Source organism: Fulvia fulva, chromosome 8, assembly GCF_020509005.1.
Source record: "Fulvia fulva chromosome 8, complete sequence".
NCBI classification, from domain to species: Eukaryota; Fungi; Ascomycota; class Dothideomycetes; order Mycosphaerellales; family Mycosphaerellaceae; genus Fulvia; species Fulvia fulva.
Genome location: NC_063019.1, coordinates 2,926,046 through 2,943,819, shown reverse-complemented (window position 1 = coordinate 2,943,819; position 17,774 = coordinate 2,926,046). Strand labels below are relative to the sequence as shown.

Here is a 17,774-nt window from a genome sequence, read left to right as displayed (position 1 = left end):
CCGCGGTAATACGCCTGAAGAGCTGATATCCAGGCTTTTGGGCACAGACCGTCTCACACAAGCTCGGCATTATTGCCCTCGCCACGACATCATGTCAACATTGAAGGCCTCGGCCATCACTGTGCAATGTGCTGAACAAGGACCATAGTCAGGCGAGTGTCGCAGCGACCAGACTATGTCTCTCAAACTCCAGCAAGCAAAGCAGTACAACTCGGACTGGGACACTCCGGATCCAAAAGCACCATCATCATACCAACGCGACATCTACTCATCATTCTCCAAGCCCATCTTCTCCACCAAACCATTGCAATGGCAGGAGCTTGCCCGGGAGAAAGTTCCCGCAGAGAACTTTGGCTACGTGTACGGCTCCGCCAGCAGCTTCGCCACACACAAGGCCAACTTGGAGGCGTTTGATAGGTATAGACTCAAGCCGAAGATGTTGGTCAATGCTACACGACGAGATATTGGTGTCGAGCTCTTCGGGACGAGATATGCCAGTCCTCTTCTCGTGGCGCCTGTGGGTGTGCAGAACATCATGCACGCTGACGCCGAGGAAGCCACGGCCCGTGCCTGCGAGAAAGTGAAGGTGCCAATGATCTTGTCCACGGCTGCCACGAGAACAATCGAGGAAGTGGCCAAAGCAAACGGCAACGGCGACCGATGGTACCAACTCTACTGGCCAAAACCACAAGAGGAAGCCATCACCGTCAGTCTCCTGAACCGAGCGAAGGCGAACGGCTTCAAAGTGCTGGTCGTGACACTGGATACTTTCACTATTGCTTGGCGACCAGAAGATCTCGACAACTCATACCTGCCTTTCCTCTGGGGCGACGGGTGCCAGATTGGGCACTCTGACCCCGTCTTCAACGAGCGATACGCAGACATGCAAGCAGCCGACAATCGCTCAGCGTCCGAGAAGCTGAGTGAAGCTTGGGATATGATGAAGCGTCCCGGTACACCTTGGGGCGCTCTCAAGGTGCTTGCTAATGCGAATGCGATGAAGAAGTCTCGTGCTTGGTTAGACGTTATGAATTCTGGTACATACCGGGAATGGAAACACCTTGAAACCCTGAAGAAGTTGTGGGATGGCCCGATTGTGCTCAAGGGCATTCAGACGGTGGAGGATGCACACAGGGCCATCGAGTATGGTATGGATGGCATTATCGTCAGCAACCACGGAGGTCGTCAGCTCGATGGTGCCATCGCTTCACTTGACGCCCTGGCCGAGATTGGTGCCGACGAGAAGGTCAAGCAGTCTGGTCTCACGCTTCTGTTCGACAGCGGGATTCGAACTGGAAGCGATGTTCTCAAAGCGCTTGCGCTGGGCGCCAAAGCTGTGTTGATCGGCCGACCATATATGTACGGTCTTGCTATCAAGGGGCAAGCTGGTGTTGAGCATGTTATGAAGTGCTTGCTGGCAGATACTGATAATATGGTCGGTCAGCTTGGCAAGAAGTCTATCAACGAGGTCAGCAGAGATGATCTTCAAATTAGACGTGAGTCGAAGCTCTAGACGCTCTGTAATGTGTACGATATCACGGTCCTCTTAATCTGCCAAGCATTGCAGCTTACTATCAGTGTACCACGAGGAATCTCGACGGACTCTTTGTTTCAGCGAAAACATTGTGAAAAGTGATCACACCTTGCAGATCTCCTGCTCGATGCAACCCATCACTTGCGCTCCCATCATCAGCCATGGCCTTTCAATTCCTCTCACTGCCCGCGGAACTGCGAAACAACATATACGAGCACATCTCTCTCAACGAAGGAAAGCCCTGGTCATACGAGAGACAGCAGACCCCAGCAATGCTCCTTACAAACCGCCAAATCTACAAAGAACCCATAAAAATTCACCGATCATCAGTCAAAAGCACGCTGTCGAATATATTCGCCATGGCAAGACAACTAGTCATCCCACCCGATGTCCTGAGAATTTTCGCTCGCCATGTTATCGAAGGTCGGTCATATTTTGCTTGATGGTCTGGGCGGCTTCCTGACACTGTGAAGATATACTAGCAGCGGGCAAGCATGGTTTACCGTGTCTGATCATGGAGTATGAATTTTATGACCTTAGGGAAGACTTTCCAGACTCCGTGTATATGGACCTCGATCTCAAGCTGCTTAGAGCTTATAGCAGGTATGCCAGCGGACGAGATCTGGGAAGGCGCTTTTGGTATGACAGGCTGGGATTGAGAGAGCCGGTTAGAAGCTCATATCACACTTGATCCGGCAAAAGCATTGGCCCGTCCTGAAATGTTGCTTAAATGAAAGCATGGCAGGGCCTCAAGACAAGAACGAAGTATCTCGTTTGAGTATATGGATACTTGATACAAGGACTACTGTGATCTGGACCTGATTCCAGATCACACTTGATATAAGTACTCAAGGACAAATCAGGCTGCTCAAGATGATATCCAAGTGCTCTGCTTGGTGACCCGTGCCACATGTCGGCACATGATGCCGAGCTAGGACAGCCTACGATGGTCAGTACATCAAGGATCTTTCCATATGTGATTCGAGTGTCCATGTGCGGCAGGCGTGAGTCTCAAGAGCTACACATGAAGCCAAGACGCGAGGTCATGATCGTGTACTTCATCATATGTGCAGCGCCGTTGCTGGACGCACGGTTGCTCGTCTCTGCTATGTACATGCAAGACATTCGTCAATACGAAATCGGCCGCCATAATCTATGCTCCATGCATCGCTCGAATTCCCATCAAACGCCTTCGCTAAACCCATCACCCCTCACGAAACTCATCACACCGCATGATCCGCCCCCCAACTCTCACTCCGCCGACTCTCTCCCTCATCGCCAAAAACCCGCATCGACACCATACTAGGCCTCGCACTCGGATGACCGCTCGGCTCATAAACCCTCGGCGGCAAAGGCTGCGAGGAGGACGGTATATGCTCAGCGCTTGGACTGAAAATACTCGGCATTTCCCTGACAGGACTGGCATCCCTGTCGTACACAGAAGGGCCCATCATCTGCCACTCTCGCACGTCCCAGCGGCCGGTGGTGGGGTTATAGCCCATCTCTTGCGAAAGCTGGCCGTGCTCAGATCGGACTGGTGGGGGGCGCTGGGGTTCGGAGGAGGATCGATCGGTGGAGTGGCGGCTGTGGTAGCCTTCGTCTACGGTGGAGTCGACGCGGTCGGTCGAGATGCCGCCCCAGAGGCTTTGGGTTGAGCGTTTGGTGGTCACTGCTGGTGTCATGTACTCTTCAAGCGAGCCCCAGGAGCCAGCTCTGCTTAGTGCTGGGGGTGGAATGATGGTGCTTGCCAGCGATGTCCGAGTAGACGCTCGGTGTTTGTAGACTGAGCCATTGGGGTTGTTGAGGTGATCGCTCGACTTGTTGGGGTACTCGCCTGCGAAGACGAAGCCGCCGGCGTAGGACATTGGTCGATCGGCTCCGTTGGGGACGATGAAGCGTTGGTCGATTCGGATCAGTAGCCAGAAGAGAATGACGATGATTTCCATGGTGAAGTTGAAGATGTAGAAGCAAGCCTTGGAGAAGTACCATGGGGTCTGCTCTTGCAAGCCAACGGGTGCTATCAGCGATGTCGCTGCTCTATACCAAGCGCCTAGAGCTAGTGGTATCGCGCTGATGATGACGATTATGATCTTCGAGGTCGTCGAGCCCTTGCCGAAGTTGTCCGTCTTCGACTTGCGTACTGATGGAACCTGCCTTGCTATCCATGAGGCGACGACGATAGGGATTGGTAGCACCGCAAAGAAGGCGAACATAACAGCGCCGTACAGCTGGAAGTCTCGTGTCCAGTCTTGCGTCGTCTGGTCCGGCAGGTAGAATTGAAGAACAACTACCGTGATCAGTCCAAAGATTGTGACAACCATAAGGCCAATCGTCAGCGGCAACCATATCGAGAAGAGCCTAGACCAGCCAAAGTTCGGATGCTGCGCACGCACAATGCGTTGTGCAAAGAACAAGTTCGTGACGAAGAGGATCGGCACGCCAGCGTAGACGAAAATCTGTGCAGCCATAGCGAGCGAGACATTGCGAGGTCTGTAAGCCCATCCTATCCGCAAGGAAGTTGCCAGTATCCGCGTGATGCAGTACCCAAAGATTGCCGCATTGAAGACGAACTTTTTCCCCCGTTTGTGCATGTTGATCTGGAAGAGTGTCATGTGTGCTGCTGCTGCGAAGACAAAGAGGGCCAGGAAGACTGCATTAACTGGCACATCTGGCAAGATTTCGGGATCGCCTCCAAGGCCTTGGTGAGATGGTGGGTATGGAGGTCCATTGATGGCAGCTGTCGCTCCGGGTGGAAGCTGCGATGAGGTCAGCAATGGGTGAGTCGACGACATGTGGCCAGCACTTACTTGACCTTGTGAGGCCATCGTCAACGGATGTTGCTGCACTCAGCAGCAGTGAGGAGTAGGACGGCCAGGAAGATGGGTGCTGAAGTGAGCGTGTTTGCCAGGCGATCGTGTGATGCTACGCAAGTGACAAGTGCCCGCAATCGAGCAACTGCCTCGCCGTTACGCAGCTCGATGGCAAAGTTAGTCCAGTCGTTCAAGATCGTGAATTTCGTGAATCCGTCAATGGTTGGCTCAAGACAGTCTTCCACACAGTGCTCCAAGAGGGAGCACAATCAACGTGGAAGAACGGTCAACAAGTTTCCTTCTTCTCCAACGGCGTATAGAATCCGGCTTGGACCAACATAGCCTCATCATCACGCGTGGCTGCATGGCACATATTGAAGGCCGTAGTCTGTATGGGGAGCCGTCAACGGTAGGCTGTGGAGTCGCAGCATACACTACCGCATCCGTATTAGCACTCTGCAGCAGCCGCATGATGCAGAGATACACCTTCGGTACGCACTTCCGTCGGCTTCAACGACTGGCTGGGCAATCGGCATCGTGGCTCCGACGTTGTCCAGAGGGTGGGTAGGTGGAAACGAAGTGATTGTGATGCTGCAGCTGTCCAGAGGTCGTGCAACTGTCGCCTGAAACATGTGTTCATGAGGACCGCCATTATGCACGCGGTGGTAGGGAGAAGGAGAGAGCGTGTGCTAATAACAGAACGGAGGCATCGCCGGTGTACGCATCATGCCATCGTTCTTCGCTGTGGCGGCCGGCGATCTGAGCGCCGATGTTCCGTCTTACGGATCTGGCGTCTCTTTGTAGGCGGCATATGGACGACTCTGTACGGGCCCTGACAGAAGAGCAGAAGGTGATACGACAGTTGTACGATCTGGGCAATGGTCTAGTTGGTGCGGTGTGGTGCAAAGAGTGAAGTCCCGTCTTGCGACCGGAAGTGTTTCGCGTCAGGTGGGCCATCAGATCTGTCTGTGCTGACCTCAATCTCAACACCACCAGCCTCATCATGGATGGCAGCGACGAGATGTGGTCCAAATGATCACGTCTCATCGTCCTCATCGTCCATTCCGTTCTTCGACATCTGGTCCAGTGTATCCGCTCAATCCAAGATCGTGATGGTACTACGCGCGTTCTACCATCGTAGACCAGCACCGGCTATGCACCCTCCACCCACCGTACAGCACATTGGCTCCGCACTCTCCAACGCACATGCAGAAAGCATGGTATCCATGTGCATAATCTGTCAAAGCATGCCAGAAAAGCTTGTCGACAGAGTCCGATACTGGTATGTAAAGCGGTGAAGGCATCACCACGACTCGTGTAGGATTGTGTTTAGCAACAAGCACTCTGTACGATATAGTACATCTGGGTATCTCATGCTGTCCAAGTTCATGTAAGCTTAATGACCAGCCTCACTTCGAATGTGTCACTTCAAAGGAAGTAATCAGCCACCGGCTTCTTCGCCGGCATGCCTCGACTGTCCTGCGGCGCCGCATCAAACACGCGATACCTCCTTCCAGGTCCCATCTTGTTCTCCACACGCTCTGAAAGTACGCCATTCGAGCGGTTGGCATCTCCATTCGCACGCGGCGCATAGCCTGCATTCGAGCCATCTTCACCCAACTCCAGTATTGCCGCCACATTCCCGCAGCGGTAGCAGTAGTTGGGTGCTGACCACACTGTCACGATGGTGCTGTCAAACATCTCCTTGAAACCTTCCATGACCAGCTGATGCGCACGACATATCAGACTGAGGTCGTTCTTATGGTTGAAACATTTCACGATGTCGGCGCCGAAGAGGAAGCCTGCACCACGTGGTGAGAGACCCCAGCCGTCAATTTCGTCCGGATCTGACCAGAGCAGATCGCACATGGCACCTTCGTGTGGCACTTCCTGTTTGCGGTCCAGTAGCCGGATCTTGTCGATGCTGTCTATGAGCGGACTGAGGCCGCCGTGTACACACAGCACTGCGCCGCCACCATTTCCGGAGCCTCCTCCCCTGCTCGCGCCAGATGCGCCGGTCCCAGGCGGTCCATTTCGCGATGGCGTTTGGTCTTGCGATTGTGACGGCGACGAAGGAGGATTTGATAGTTGCGAAACATCCTGTGTTGAAGACCTCGCTCGCGGGAAGCGGTTGATGATCTGTCCTTGCGAGTTCAAGATTTCGATTTCGATCTCATCGGCTTCATTGTGCTGTTGTGTAGGATCTGCAAACGCAGCTTCTGTGGGCTGGAGATCTGTGGCAGCGCCCATCACAAGCGCACCAAGTGCTAGGTAGTCGAAGACCTCGCAGCAATACCTCCACACGTTCGCGCTTCCATATTTCCGTAAGCATTCGTCGTAAAAGCCGTATACTGTCGTGATCTGTCGTGATTCGTGATTGCCTCGTATGAGTGTGATGCGGTCTGGGTAGCGCACTTTGAGGCAGAGAAGGAGGAGAAACGACTCGAGGCTGTAGAAACCACGGTCGACAAAGTCGCCCATGAAGAGGTAATTTGTGTCCGGAACATCGCCACCTACTCTGAAGAGCTCCATCAGATCGTGGAATTGGCCGTGTATGTCTCCGCATATCGTTACGGGCGCATCGACGCTGACCACGTTTCCCTCTTCGATGAGCAGCTCACGTGCCTTGTAGCACAGCTCTCGCACTTGCGCCTCTGGTATAGGTCGACATGCTCGCAGTTGTGCTATAGCTTTGTCCAGGTCGCTCATCTTGGGCGATGCGCCGGAAGGCGCGATATGCTGAGGCGTGTACACTTGATCCGCCCAATTCCACAAACTGCCTCTCTACCCGTATGCTGCTCCCCTCCTGCTCCGCGGTGCATTGATCCCCGTCGTGTGTTGCTCGCGTGCTGTCCGCTTTCTGTTTCTCGATTGCTGCTAGTGGCGGCGATGTGTCTCGGTAGAATGTGCGGTTTTCGAGAAGGTGTGGGAGTTTTGGAGAGCTTGATATGACTACGAGCAATGCGCCGGTAGTCTGCTCGTTGACTGATATGTACACAACAGTAGTGGTCGTGATTGCGACATAGTTCAATGTTCGTTGGATAATCTTTGCTGCCAACCTCTTTCTGCTCTAGCGTCAAACGCGATCTAAAATAGTCCGTCAAACATCCACTTCTTCGAACGACACCTTCTCCCCTTTCACATCATCCTACAAACATCACCAGCAGCGGAAAGACTCACCTGGCCCGAAAGTGAAGACTGATATCACTCACAGCTGAGCCCAATACAATGCCGAGCTAAGTTCATAGCACCGGCATGATCACTCTTGCGTTCATGAACGAGGACACATGGACCAGAGGCAAGTATTGATACGCAGCATTTCCTCTTTATTCCCGGCCCACTACTCTCATCACATTGCTCACTTGGCCAGTATTATATTCCAGCATCTCATCTTCCCTGCCAGGTTGTCGGAGCAGAGGAAGCCAGATCGTTCGTTCTCCCCGCAGACTGCTCGATAGAGGCTAGAGCCACAGCTGTCATAAAGCATGGAGAGCACAAGACAGGGGCTAGCTGTCTTCAGCAGCTCGGAGCGACTCCTCGCATTCTTTGGCTGGCCACACGAGCAAGAACGACACGCCAGAGATGGGGTTGCCATCAGGAACGCACGAGGAGCAGCAACGCGTCTGCGAACCCCGCTTGTCTTGCTTGCATAAATGAGACGTACCAGACGGAGCAGAATCGACAATTACTTTCAGAACTTCTTCACTTGGACGGAAAGTAACGATGCAGACAGCACGGGTTCATTCAACGGTGGCTTCGAAGGCAACCAAGAGATGCTGGCGCGATATGTTGGGAGGGATGTTCACAAGCTGCCACTCATTGCACCTGGCTTGAAGTACAACAGAGGCGCCGGTCTGCGCATGGCATTGGAAGTCAGTGCAGGCACTGCCGGCTCTTTCGACGGTATGCACTGCGAGCTCGTCGACACTCGATCCAAGAAGCCGGACGCAGTCATCTGGGGTGGATAAAAGACAGCCATGAACACAATTTTCTGTCGCAGACTAACAACTCAGGCCACAACTACGGCATAGTAGTCAACAAATCCTGCCAACGCCTCTACGACGAAGGCCAACGCCACCTCTTCGCAACCTTCGAAATGATCGCCCTCGACTGCTGGAAGGACCAGAACATGTCCTGCTACTTCGTCACCGACGACCCCATCATGCAACGCTTCAAGGGCTCCTGGGTCTACGACACCACCGAAGTGCCCCCCCCCGAAGAAGCCAACACCATCGAGGAACTCGCCGAGAAACTCGGCCTGGACGCCCAACAATTGAAGCGCACCGTGACGAATACAACGCCGCCGTCAACGATAAACCCTTTGACCTCATGAAACTCGACGGCAAAGCCACAACAGGCCTCACCCCCAATGAAACAAACTGGGCCGCGAGAATTGAGAAAGCGCCCTTCTACGGCTACCCCATGACTTCGAACCCCACGTTCACATACGGAGGCGTTAAGACGGATCTTGAGGCGAGAGTTCTGTCGACGAATGATGTCCCGATCCCGGGGCTGTGGGCTACGGGCGAGATGACGGGGTTGTATTATAACGTGTATCCGCCAGCGACGAGTTGTTTGAGGAGTATGACGTTTGGAAGATTGGCGGGCGCGAGTATTGCGAAGAATTTGGGGCAGATGAAGCAGGGCAAGGGGTTGGCGCAGCGTTGAGAGGAGAACAGACGGGGTGGTGTACATAGGGAGGTGTCTATGAGAATGGGCATAATGATTGAGTCGTTGGCCCCTACTTGCTTTGAAGATGGTCACTAACACCAACGGCGCGGCGGCAAGGAGCCCACGTTGTGTGATAATTGGACTCTGTCATGGCAATGGAGCTCCGTGCTTCGCGCCCATGCGGAGGCGAGCGTTAGGGTAGCTATGGGCGGCGGCATATATAGAGATGCTAAGCTATCCATGTCAAGATTGTAGCCAAGGGCGGTCAATTATGACTACTTCTAATAACACCAAGGACATCAAATCCCCTCCAGACCTCGCTGAGGAGATTTCTAGCTACCGTCCACGAACCCCCCAACTGGGACTGTTCTGGATGATGATCATCGCCTGGGGCATCGCGGCCGCAGGAGCCGGGGGCGAGGTAAGACACAACACCGCTCTGCGCATGTTATAGGCTGTACGACTGACATGCCCACCAGTACCCCGTCTGCACCACCACCAGCACCGAAGCCTCCAACGACAGCCCCTCAACCCGTCTTCGCCGCGGCATCCTCATCGCACTCGCCACCGACTTCGCCGTCGATTTAGGTTTCGTCATCGCAGGCTGCATCGCTCTCATCGTATTATCTGCCTACAACAAACGAGCAACCGGCGGAGGATGGCGGATCTGCTTCGGCTTGGAATTCGTCTTGCCGGCTGTGCTCTTCTTCTTCTTCCAGATCGGGATGATCGAGTCAACGCAATACCGCAAATACGCCATGAAGCAGACTATGCCGCACGGGCTGATTGTTAGGAAGTACTGGAGGCCGATGGTGGGAACGAGTTTGGCGTGGTTTGTTTATGATTTTGGTACGTATCCGTTTGGGTTGTTTTCGTCGACGATTATCAGTCACGTGAACCCGGACGATTCGCTGGTGCAGAATAGCGGGCTGGGCACAGCTGTCAATTGTTTCTACCTACCTGGATGTATTTCTGGAGGCTTTCTGATGGGCTGGATTGGAAGGAAGCAGACGATGACACCGGGGTTGGCGTGCTGGGCTGTGTTGGGCTTCATCATTGGTGGCGCGCTGGGTCCAATCCACAGTATCTTGCCACTGTTCATTCTCCTCTATGTACTATTTCAAGCCTTTGGCGAAATGGGTCCAGGTGTCGCGACGTTTCTCTGCGGTGCTGAGAACTTCGCGACGCCAACATGAGGTCACTTCTTGGGTCTTGCGGCGGCTGTGGGTAAGGCTGGAGCTGCTATTGGGACGCAGGTCTTCACACCTATACAGGACTCTTTTGAGAGCGACTTCAAGGGCGTACAGGCGGTGTTTCTGATTGGTGCTGCTTTCGCCGCGGTTGGTGGTATTCTCTCATGGACACTGATTCCTGATCGAAGCCGCGATCTTGAAGATGAAGCTGCTTACTTCCGGGCATATCTAGCGGAACATGGCTTTGATACTGAGTTTGGCGAACACCTCGAGAGGGAGCTGAAGAACACTGCGTTCAAGACTTAGCTGTTGCCATTCGCAGTCAATTATACAGGCTATCAGAGTGCTAGCACCTCGTGTTGAATGTTGCCAGAATGCAGCGACAGACTTGCCGGTTGTACCTATAGGTGGAAAGATTTATGCAGCAGCTTACCTTAACAGCGAGCAGCGTATTGTCGACGAGTCTGTCTTAGCTCCGCGCAACCTGCAGCGGCAGACTTCTGCTGCATGCACGCGATCATGGTCAGACACCGGCGGTGATCAATGCAGCCATTTCCAAACAAGGTTGGCAGAACGAACCTACACGGCCCAAAATTCCCCCGGGCGGGCACATGATATTGAAAGGTCCAGGTTCTCCCAGACGAAAATGATCTTTGCCCAGCTCCAGGGTCCACGAACGTAGACTTCGATATGTCGCAAGATATCCCTCGCAATCCAACGTGCCGAGTAAGCAATAGTGACGGCTCGAAGCAGGCATTGCATGTCCACTATGGTATGTAGCCCTTGCTGGGCTGCCACAAGGACCGAGCCTTTCTGCATCTTCTTCATCGGGAAGATCACTTCTGAGTTGCGATATCATGTCTCAGTGAGAGTTGAGCCACATTTTTGCACGTCATTGAGATACTCGCGTCGCGATCATTGCCGCAGGCTGAAAGGGCCGGGATATGCGTGAATATAGCCAGCCAAAGCCCGGACTGCATGATACGTCGGTGTCGCTGAATTGAGATCACGTTCCTGCGTCCCAGACCCAAGCCGGTGTTGTGAAGCTATGGTTGGAGGAACCGATTGATCAGTGGCAAGATGCAGTACTTACAGGCTAGCCCGCAGCATACACGAAGGAGCAAGACCTGGCACACGAGGATGCGAGGCATTTTGAGCTCTCATATATCGACATTGGAAGCATGCGGTGCAAGCAGTGACAGCTTGGTAGTATACACACTCCGACACTCTTCTTCGGTTCAGTAGAGATCATGCCAAGGATCCTGCTGATAAATTGGACGGTAGTTGCCGGGATTTCGTGGCAGCCACTCGTACACAAGGCCGTGGCCACATTGTGAACACCTGGCTGAGTGACTAGCCACCATGGCCACAGTCCTTGCAGGGGTACTTCGTGCCTGAATGCTTATAGAGTCCTTACAATCAGTCCTGTAGGCCTTACTAACGCTGCCTTGACTTGTGGCCACCCTGTGACCCATAGGTGGCTACACATGTGGCCACTGCGATGAGATGAATCCACATGTGGCCATGCATCTCTACGATAGGCCACAGTGATAACATCTGCCACGGTCATTTCGGATCCTCAGCATCTCGGAAGCGTGTCGGAATATACGCCGCTTCGACAGCCAAAATATCCTTGTCGTGAGAGGATGTACCCGCGCGCTACCGAAATGACCGTGGTAGATGTTAGACGCAGCCTGGGTCTGCTGGTCGGAGTCGTCAGAGTATGGTTGCACGACATCCGGAGGCCAAACCGGTGTGGGGAAGTCACACAGCGTGTTGAAGTGCAACGCGCGCTCGGCAGCACTCAGATCTCAGATCTCCACGTTGTAGCTGATCTCCAGTCCAACACTCGCTTGGGCTGCACGCGCATCAGTGCCTCAGTGCCTCAGGATAACAAGGAGGCCAAGATCCGAAGGAGATAACGACTTTATAGGAGTGCCGCCCAAGGGACACAGGGAGCAAGTCAGCGGTTCGGCAGTTGTGAAGAGACAGCAGGGGTGACGCCATGGCACCACCTTGACCGCGTTACTTTGTTTGCAGCCATTGAGGTATGGAGACTCCCGTGACTCCTGCGCTGTAAGATGAATTGTTGTGCTGCCGCATACCACTCTGCTTCGCATATGTTGCGAGGTAAATAGAGTTGTGGCGGCGAGTGGTGTTACATTCGACGGGCATCTCGCCGGCGGGATGAGACAGCTCCACAGTGTTAGACGCGCAGGGCAGCGTCCGACAGTCGGGCTTGCAATTGCTGCCACTCGTTGGGCATCCGGGTCGGCAGAATGGACAGATGTTCACGGATGGGACATTAAAAGCGCAAGGAATGAATGTTGACAGTGGAGTGCTGACCGCTGTGCCGGGTTGAGGTGGGTGCCGAATTTTCGGAATATCGGTATCGCCTGGAATGTGCGCTGGGTGAGGTTGTTCGAACATCAGATGTCATGGATGTTGAAGTCCGAGCAGGTGTTGCAGGGCCGCAGGCTGATTGAAGGTGTCGTGACCTCGAACAGACTTTACGCCAGCTGCGAAGAAAGTTTCGGTGCCTACGGCATGATCGGAACCTGAATTCAGGTCAGCAAGACTTCCTAGTCGGCTTGTAAGCAAATATTGAAGTGGCCGGGTGGCTTTGCGAGGCCAGATGGCCGTTGATGTCTGGGAGTGGTGACACTCTCATATCGCATTTCGAGCACGTCGTGAAGCCGAGACATTCGGACAGGCACGGATGTGCTAGAGAAGATGAGCTGCGTAAGAGACCGAAGGCCGCCGGCAACCGCGAGGGGTCGGTCAAGGTCGAGGAGGCATGGCGCAATTGCGCTGGGAAAGGCTCAAATATGCCCTTGCAAGACGGACCGGAGATTCTGCAGAAGTGGAGCCTGGAGGGAGAGTCGAGACGAAGGGAGGCCAGCAGGTGCCAGCAGGCGGTGCAGTCACGCCGTGGCACGGTGGTGGTGATCTGGGCAGCGACTGGGAGACGGCCTGAATCGGCGTGAAGATTGTCCAAGATGAACCGTGCTTCATGCTTCCTTCCATCCATGATCCCGCGAGTCTCGCGACAGATGGTGTGCCGGCTGCGAGCCCCGAGCCCGTCCGGTGCCCATTGCCCATTGCCCATTGCCCATTGCCCATTGCCCATTGCCCATTATTGCACGTCTGATGCACGCTCACTGCTGGCGAGGAAGATGCTGCAACCCGACTTGCCGTCTGCTGGCAGAATGCAGTGTCCTCCGAGCTCCCACTGTCGTGTAACGTGAACTCTTTCATACTGTACATCCACCCATCCACCCTTCCTTGGTTCTGGCCTCTTGGTGCGAGTCGTTCCCGCGCATCGTTGACGGCGCCTCCTCCCAGCAGCCCTCTACCGCTCCTGCCTCCTCCCGTCACGCTTCACCTCGCTTCGGTCCGAGTCGAGGGTGATGCCGAAGAGCAAGAACGACAGACCAACGATCGTCCACCAGTGACCACACCGCGCTTTCCCTGCGCCGCCCTGCAGTTGCGATCGCGACTGCCCAGTGGAGTGACGGTGCGTGGGCGACCGCGAGTAGGTCTTCCTCCCGCTGGCTGTTACCGTGGAGCGGATCAACCTTCCCAGCACGACTGGGCAGCACGTTGTCGAGCACGAGCATCACAAACGTATCGCCGACTCGTTGCTGCAGACCTTCCAGGCCCCCGAAAGCCCCAGCACCTCCCTCACCACCGACCCCACTACGGCTTCATCGACAGCAGCCATCAACATCAACCCGCAAGTTGGTCAACCTTACGCCGCGGCCGGGCCGTCGCCCAGGCAGGCGCAGGCGCAAGGCAGGATGCGGTCGAGCATAGCATGCATTCGCTGTCGACGATCGAAGGTCAAGTGCGTGAACAACGGTGTTGGCACGGCATGTCGTTCGTGCGAGAACTCGGGACGGGAGTGCACATATCCAAGGCCCATCACTGGAGGCAGTCGCAGAAGAGATAGTCTCTCAGGCCGGCCCGATGTATACTCTGGTGGTGGAGGAGGACAAGATGCCGAGCGCAGGCAACGGCCTAGGAAGAGCACACATACATTCGTCGCGAATCCATTGTCTACCAATCGTGACAGTCCTCGGCCTCTGCTGGACGCCCTGGACCCGAACATCCTCACGCCACAGTGTTGGCAGGAAATGTTCGACATCTTTCAGACGCACTACTCTGCCGACTTGCCGTTCTTGCATCCGCCTACGTTCCTGAAACCGCTTCGCAATGCATCGCTCCAGCTTCCGCCTGCTGTGCCCGGCTTCAATGCTGAGCAAACGCCCTCAGCCAGACCGCCAGCCTCGACTGAGTTCCTACTGGCCTTCTTGGCTCTCACTGCTCGCTTTCACCCAAGGCTCGTCGCGCATCACTCCCCACCGAGCGCAACACGACCCAGCAACCCACTCATAGCATCAGAGTACTATGCAGCAGCAGCCAACGAACGCTTGGCAAGTATTTGGATAGACGGGAAGGCACTCGATATCGAACGAACACAGGCAATTTTGATGCTTGGCTTGCACGAGTGGGGCATGTGCAGAGGTGGCAAGGCGTGGTTGGCTGTCGGTATTGCCATTCGAGCTGCACAGGCCATGGGTCTGCAGTACGAGCTTGATTTGGACGATGAGCCCCTGTCTCGATCCCTAGCTTTGAACGGCGAAGCTGAGCGCCTTGGTATGGAATCCGGCCGCAAAAACTCAGCGAGCGGCAAGTCTGCCGAAGACGACTTCATTTTGCAAGAGATCAGGAGACGGACGTTTTGGAGCTGCTATATCATGGATCGCTATCTTAGCAGTGGAAAGTACCGGCCGCAGATGCTGCATGCACGGGAGTTGCGGATACAGCTTCCTGCAAGCGAACGCTCGTTTCTGTTCGCGGAGAAGGTCCGCACGCTGATGCTGGGTGAGGAGGACAAGGCTGTGACCGGTTTGGGAAGAGCAGAGGTACAGAATCAGCGACAGCAGTCGGTAATGCTTGGCACTTCAAGCACTCCAGAACCACATATGGCACCCTCGCCTCGGAGCCTCGCGATGCAGGATACCGACGAAGAGAAAGGCAGGCTTGAAGTTGGTGCCGATGAGGGCCTCGAAAGTCGATACATCAAGATTCTGGAAATATATGGCAAAGTCATAAAATGGTCGTGCTCGGGGGGTCGAAGGTAAGTTATGCATAAAATGTGTTTGTGATGATTCATGCTGACTCGATTGGGTGACAGAGTCGAAGAACATCCTCCTTGGGACCACCGAAGCGAGTATAACAACCTCCATCGACAGTGCAGAGAGTTCAAAGCCAGCCTTCCACGACAGCACACCCTCACCCCGCAGAACACTCAAGCTCACATCAGCTTGAAGACTTCGACGCCGTACATTCTTGTGCATACAGTGTACCTACTATGCCAGATTATGCTGCATCGCGAATATGTGCCTTTCATACCGATCCGCTGCTCGAAACCGGAAGGCCCACTTGACCCGCCTATCTTCGCACCAGAGAAGTATTCTGTCCCTTCTGGGTTCTGGGAAGAGATCGCACGAGAGTGCTTCAGATCGGCGCGCGAGATTATGGATCTTGTCAGAACCTGCCAAGAGTGGAGTGCGCTTGTCGAAACGCCCATTGTTGGCTTCGCTGTATACACAGTGGCCTTCGTCGGTGTCTACTGCATCAACTTTCCGTGGATGGACCCAGATGGCTACATGTGCACCCGACCCGATGCTTCGAAGCCGCCCAATGCCAAGATTGGCGAAAGCAAAGGCTTTGAGGCGGCTCGCAAAGCGTTGGAGATGATCGGGACAATGCGCACCCGCTTACACATGGCCGACGGGTGGTTCAAGACTATCAATCGCATGCACCGGTACTTCCGCAAAATGAAGAGCGACTACCGCAAGAACAGCCATGTTATCGAAAGCTCGTCAGAGGGTGATAGTCCTATCAGCACTCGGCATCTCAGCCTTCGCGAAGGTGGACTCGGCGGTGGCCTGGATGAGTTCAAGCTACTCGAAAGGACTCTCAAGGACTTTGGCAACCTTGAAGATCAGGATGTCGAAATGACTGACGCTAATCGACCCGATTCTCGACCGCTTGATGGGGTGTACGATGACAGCAATTCCGGCACAACGGTTAAGAGCGAGGAGATTGGCAATGACCGGGTTGAACGTACTCAATCGGCACCAGATGCGTCGAAGGCGGAAGGTGGCGCATGGAGTGCTATTAATGCCGCGCCCGGCGCTGCAGCAAGCCGGCATCCGAGCATTTCGACCCCAAGCAGCGGGCAGTTCAGAAGTTACGACCAGCATTATCAGCAGCATCCTCACCAGCCGCCGCCGCCGTCGCTGTTGCAATCGCAATCGCAATCGCAATCGCAATCGCAATCGCAGCCGCAATCGCAACCGCAGAGGCCTACACCGCCGGCACACCCCCAGCAGCCGTACAGTCAAAACCAGCTCAATAACTTTAGACCTGTGTACGGTGACACACCCGGCTCGGCTGGTCCACCACCCAGTCTTACTTCGCCAGCAGCGCATTCGACCAGCGCGTCCACTCCATCACGCTCTCAGCCTTCGCCGCCATATGAGCGCCACCAGTCTACCTACGGCAGCTGGGGTACGCACCACACGCCATATGGCATGCAAGCGCCACCTCCGCCGCCGCCGAATCCATACACCAATGGCCACGTGCATCAACACTCGCATCCTGGGGCGATGCACCCTGCTCCAGCTCATTCGGCATATCCCCAGTCTGCACAACCTCATGTTTCACAACATCTGCACCCGCAGCAGCAGCCCATGCCTGAAACACAGCAAGCGTGGGATCCGATGGCGAAGGAGGCGTGGCTGAACAGCATTGACACCCGTCTGGGCGGTGATGATGTCGCTGCCTTTGTCGATGGCGGCGAGCTCGCTGAATGGGCGAACATGGCCGCCAACCAAGGTTTTGGCGGTGGCTGGTTGAGCACTGTCTGGGGTGGCCCAGCGCACAATTAAGCGCATTTGCGAGCGCAACTGACTGAAAAGTCTTCTTGTTTTGTACAGCGATTTTGGTTTATGGACGCCTGGACGGCCCCCTCGTAAAATGAGGGTATGGAGTGCGTAGCGTCCTGCTTTTCTGGTTGGTATTTACAGGCTTTGAAGCCATGTGGGTTGGGAGCTATATACCAGGCGGGCTGCGTGATGGGGTGCATTTTTTAGCATGGTTGTGAGGATGTTATGGTTGCGGATATATGCTTTGGCGTGAAAAGGAGGTAACGTGGGTGGGGATATGACACATGTAGCAGTGTAGATCATGGGAAAGTGGTACGAAGCATAATGCAGGTGTTTGTGCTTCCTCTAGGCCCTCCTTCACAGCGTGGACTTTGACACTCACGCCATCCAACAGTAGCGACATGCCTGAACGTCACAGCTTCAAGCTGTGGAATGCTTGACTATGAGGATCACTAGCTTCGAGGCTGCTGAGTCTGGCGAGATTGATGCATGGCAGTGCTTCCATCCATGCAGATAGTAGGATCTGGTCAGTATTGCATTCGCGGACGGTCTGGTCAGTATACTTGAATGGAAAGATCTGGATTACAGGCGACGAGAAGGATACGTC

General features: G+C 54.6%; 8 protein-coding genes across 8 annotated transcripts; 6 read left to right on the top strand and 2 right to left on the bottom strand.

Moving 5' to 3' along the window:
- Positions 1-175: 175 nt before the first annotated feature.
- On the top strand, positions 176-1,513 carry CLAFUR5_11374 (uncharacterized protein; the record flags this gene model as incomplete). The annotated part of the gene is made up of 1 exon (XM_047910522.1): positions 176-1,513. The coding sequence occupies one exon, from the start codon at positions 176-178 to the stop codon at positions 1,511-1,513; it is 1,338 nt and encodes a 445-aa protein (XP_047764899.1).
- A 1,244-nt stretch (positions 1,514-2,757) lies between these two features.
- Positions 2,758-4,359, bottom strand: CLAFUR5_11373 (uncharacterized protein; the record flags this gene model as incomplete). Its single annotated transcript, XM_047910521.1, has 2 exons — positions 2,758-4,290; positions 4,342-4,359. 2 exons carry the CDS (start codon positions 4,357-4,359, stop codon positions 2,758-2,760), a joined length of 1,551 nt encoding a protein of 516 aa, XP_047764902.1.
- Positions 4,360-5,772: 1,413 nt separating this feature from the next.
- CLAFUR5_11372 (Serine/threonine-protein phosphatase 4 catalytic subunit) lies at positions 5,773-7,053 on the bottom strand (the record flags this gene model as incomplete). The annotated part of the gene is made up of 1 exon (XM_047910520.1): positions 5,773-7,053. The coding sequence occupies one exon, from the start codon at positions 7,051-7,053 to the stop codon at positions 5,773-5,775; it is 1,281 nt and encodes a 426-aa protein (XP_047764901.1).
- Positions 7,054-7,997: 944 nt separating this feature from the next.
- CLAFUR5_11371 (uncharacterized protein) lies at positions 7,998-8,677 on the top strand (the record flags this gene model as incomplete). Its single annotated transcript, XM_047910519.1, has 2 exons — positions 7,998-8,304; positions 8,358-8,677. 2 exons carry the CDS (start codon positions 7,998-8,000, stop codon positions 8,675-8,677), a joined length of 627 nt encoding a protein of 208 aa, XP_047764904.1.
- An 89-nt stretch (positions 8,678-8,766) lies between these two features.
- Positions 8,767-9,012, top strand: CLAFUR5_11370 (uncharacterized protein; the record flags this gene model as incomplete). The annotated part of the gene is made up of 1 exon (XM_047910518.1): positions 8,767-9,012. The coding sequence occupies one exon, from the start codon at positions 8,767-8,769 to the stop codon at positions 9,010-9,012; it is 246 nt and encodes an 81-aa protein (XP_047764903.1).
- A 229-nt stretch (positions 9,013-9,241) lies between these two features.
- CLAFUR5_11369 (Glycerophosphoinositol permease 1) lies at positions 9,242-10,211 on the top strand (the record flags this gene model as incomplete). Its single annotated transcript, XM_047910517.1, has 2 exons — positions 9,242-9,436; positions 9,495-10,211. 2 exons carry the CDS (start codon positions 9,242-9,244, stop codon positions 10,209-10,211), a joined length of 912 nt encoding a protein of 303 aa, XP_047765341.1.
- A 2,794-nt stretch (positions 10,212-13,005) lies between these two features.
- Positions 13,006-13,185, top strand: CLAFUR5_11368 (uncharacterized protein; the record flags this gene model as incomplete). The annotated part of the gene is made up of 1 exon (XM_047910516.1): positions 13,006-13,185. The coding sequence occupies one exon, from the start codon at positions 13,006-13,008 to the stop codon at positions 13,183-13,185; it is 180 nt and encodes a 59-aa protein (XP_047765342.1).
- Positions 13,186-14,008: 823 nt separating this feature from the next.
- CLAFUR5_11367 (uncharacterized protein) lies at positions 14,009-17,170 on the top strand (the record flags this gene model as incomplete). Its single annotated transcript, XM_047910515.1, has 2 exons — positions 14,009-15,351; positions 15,409-17,170. The coding sequence occupies 2 exons, from the start codon at positions 14,009-14,011 to the stop codon at positions 17,168-17,170; spliced, it is 3,105 nt and encodes a 1,034-aa protein (XP_047765335.1).
- Between the last annotated feature and the right edge of the window lie 604 nt (positions 17,171-17,774).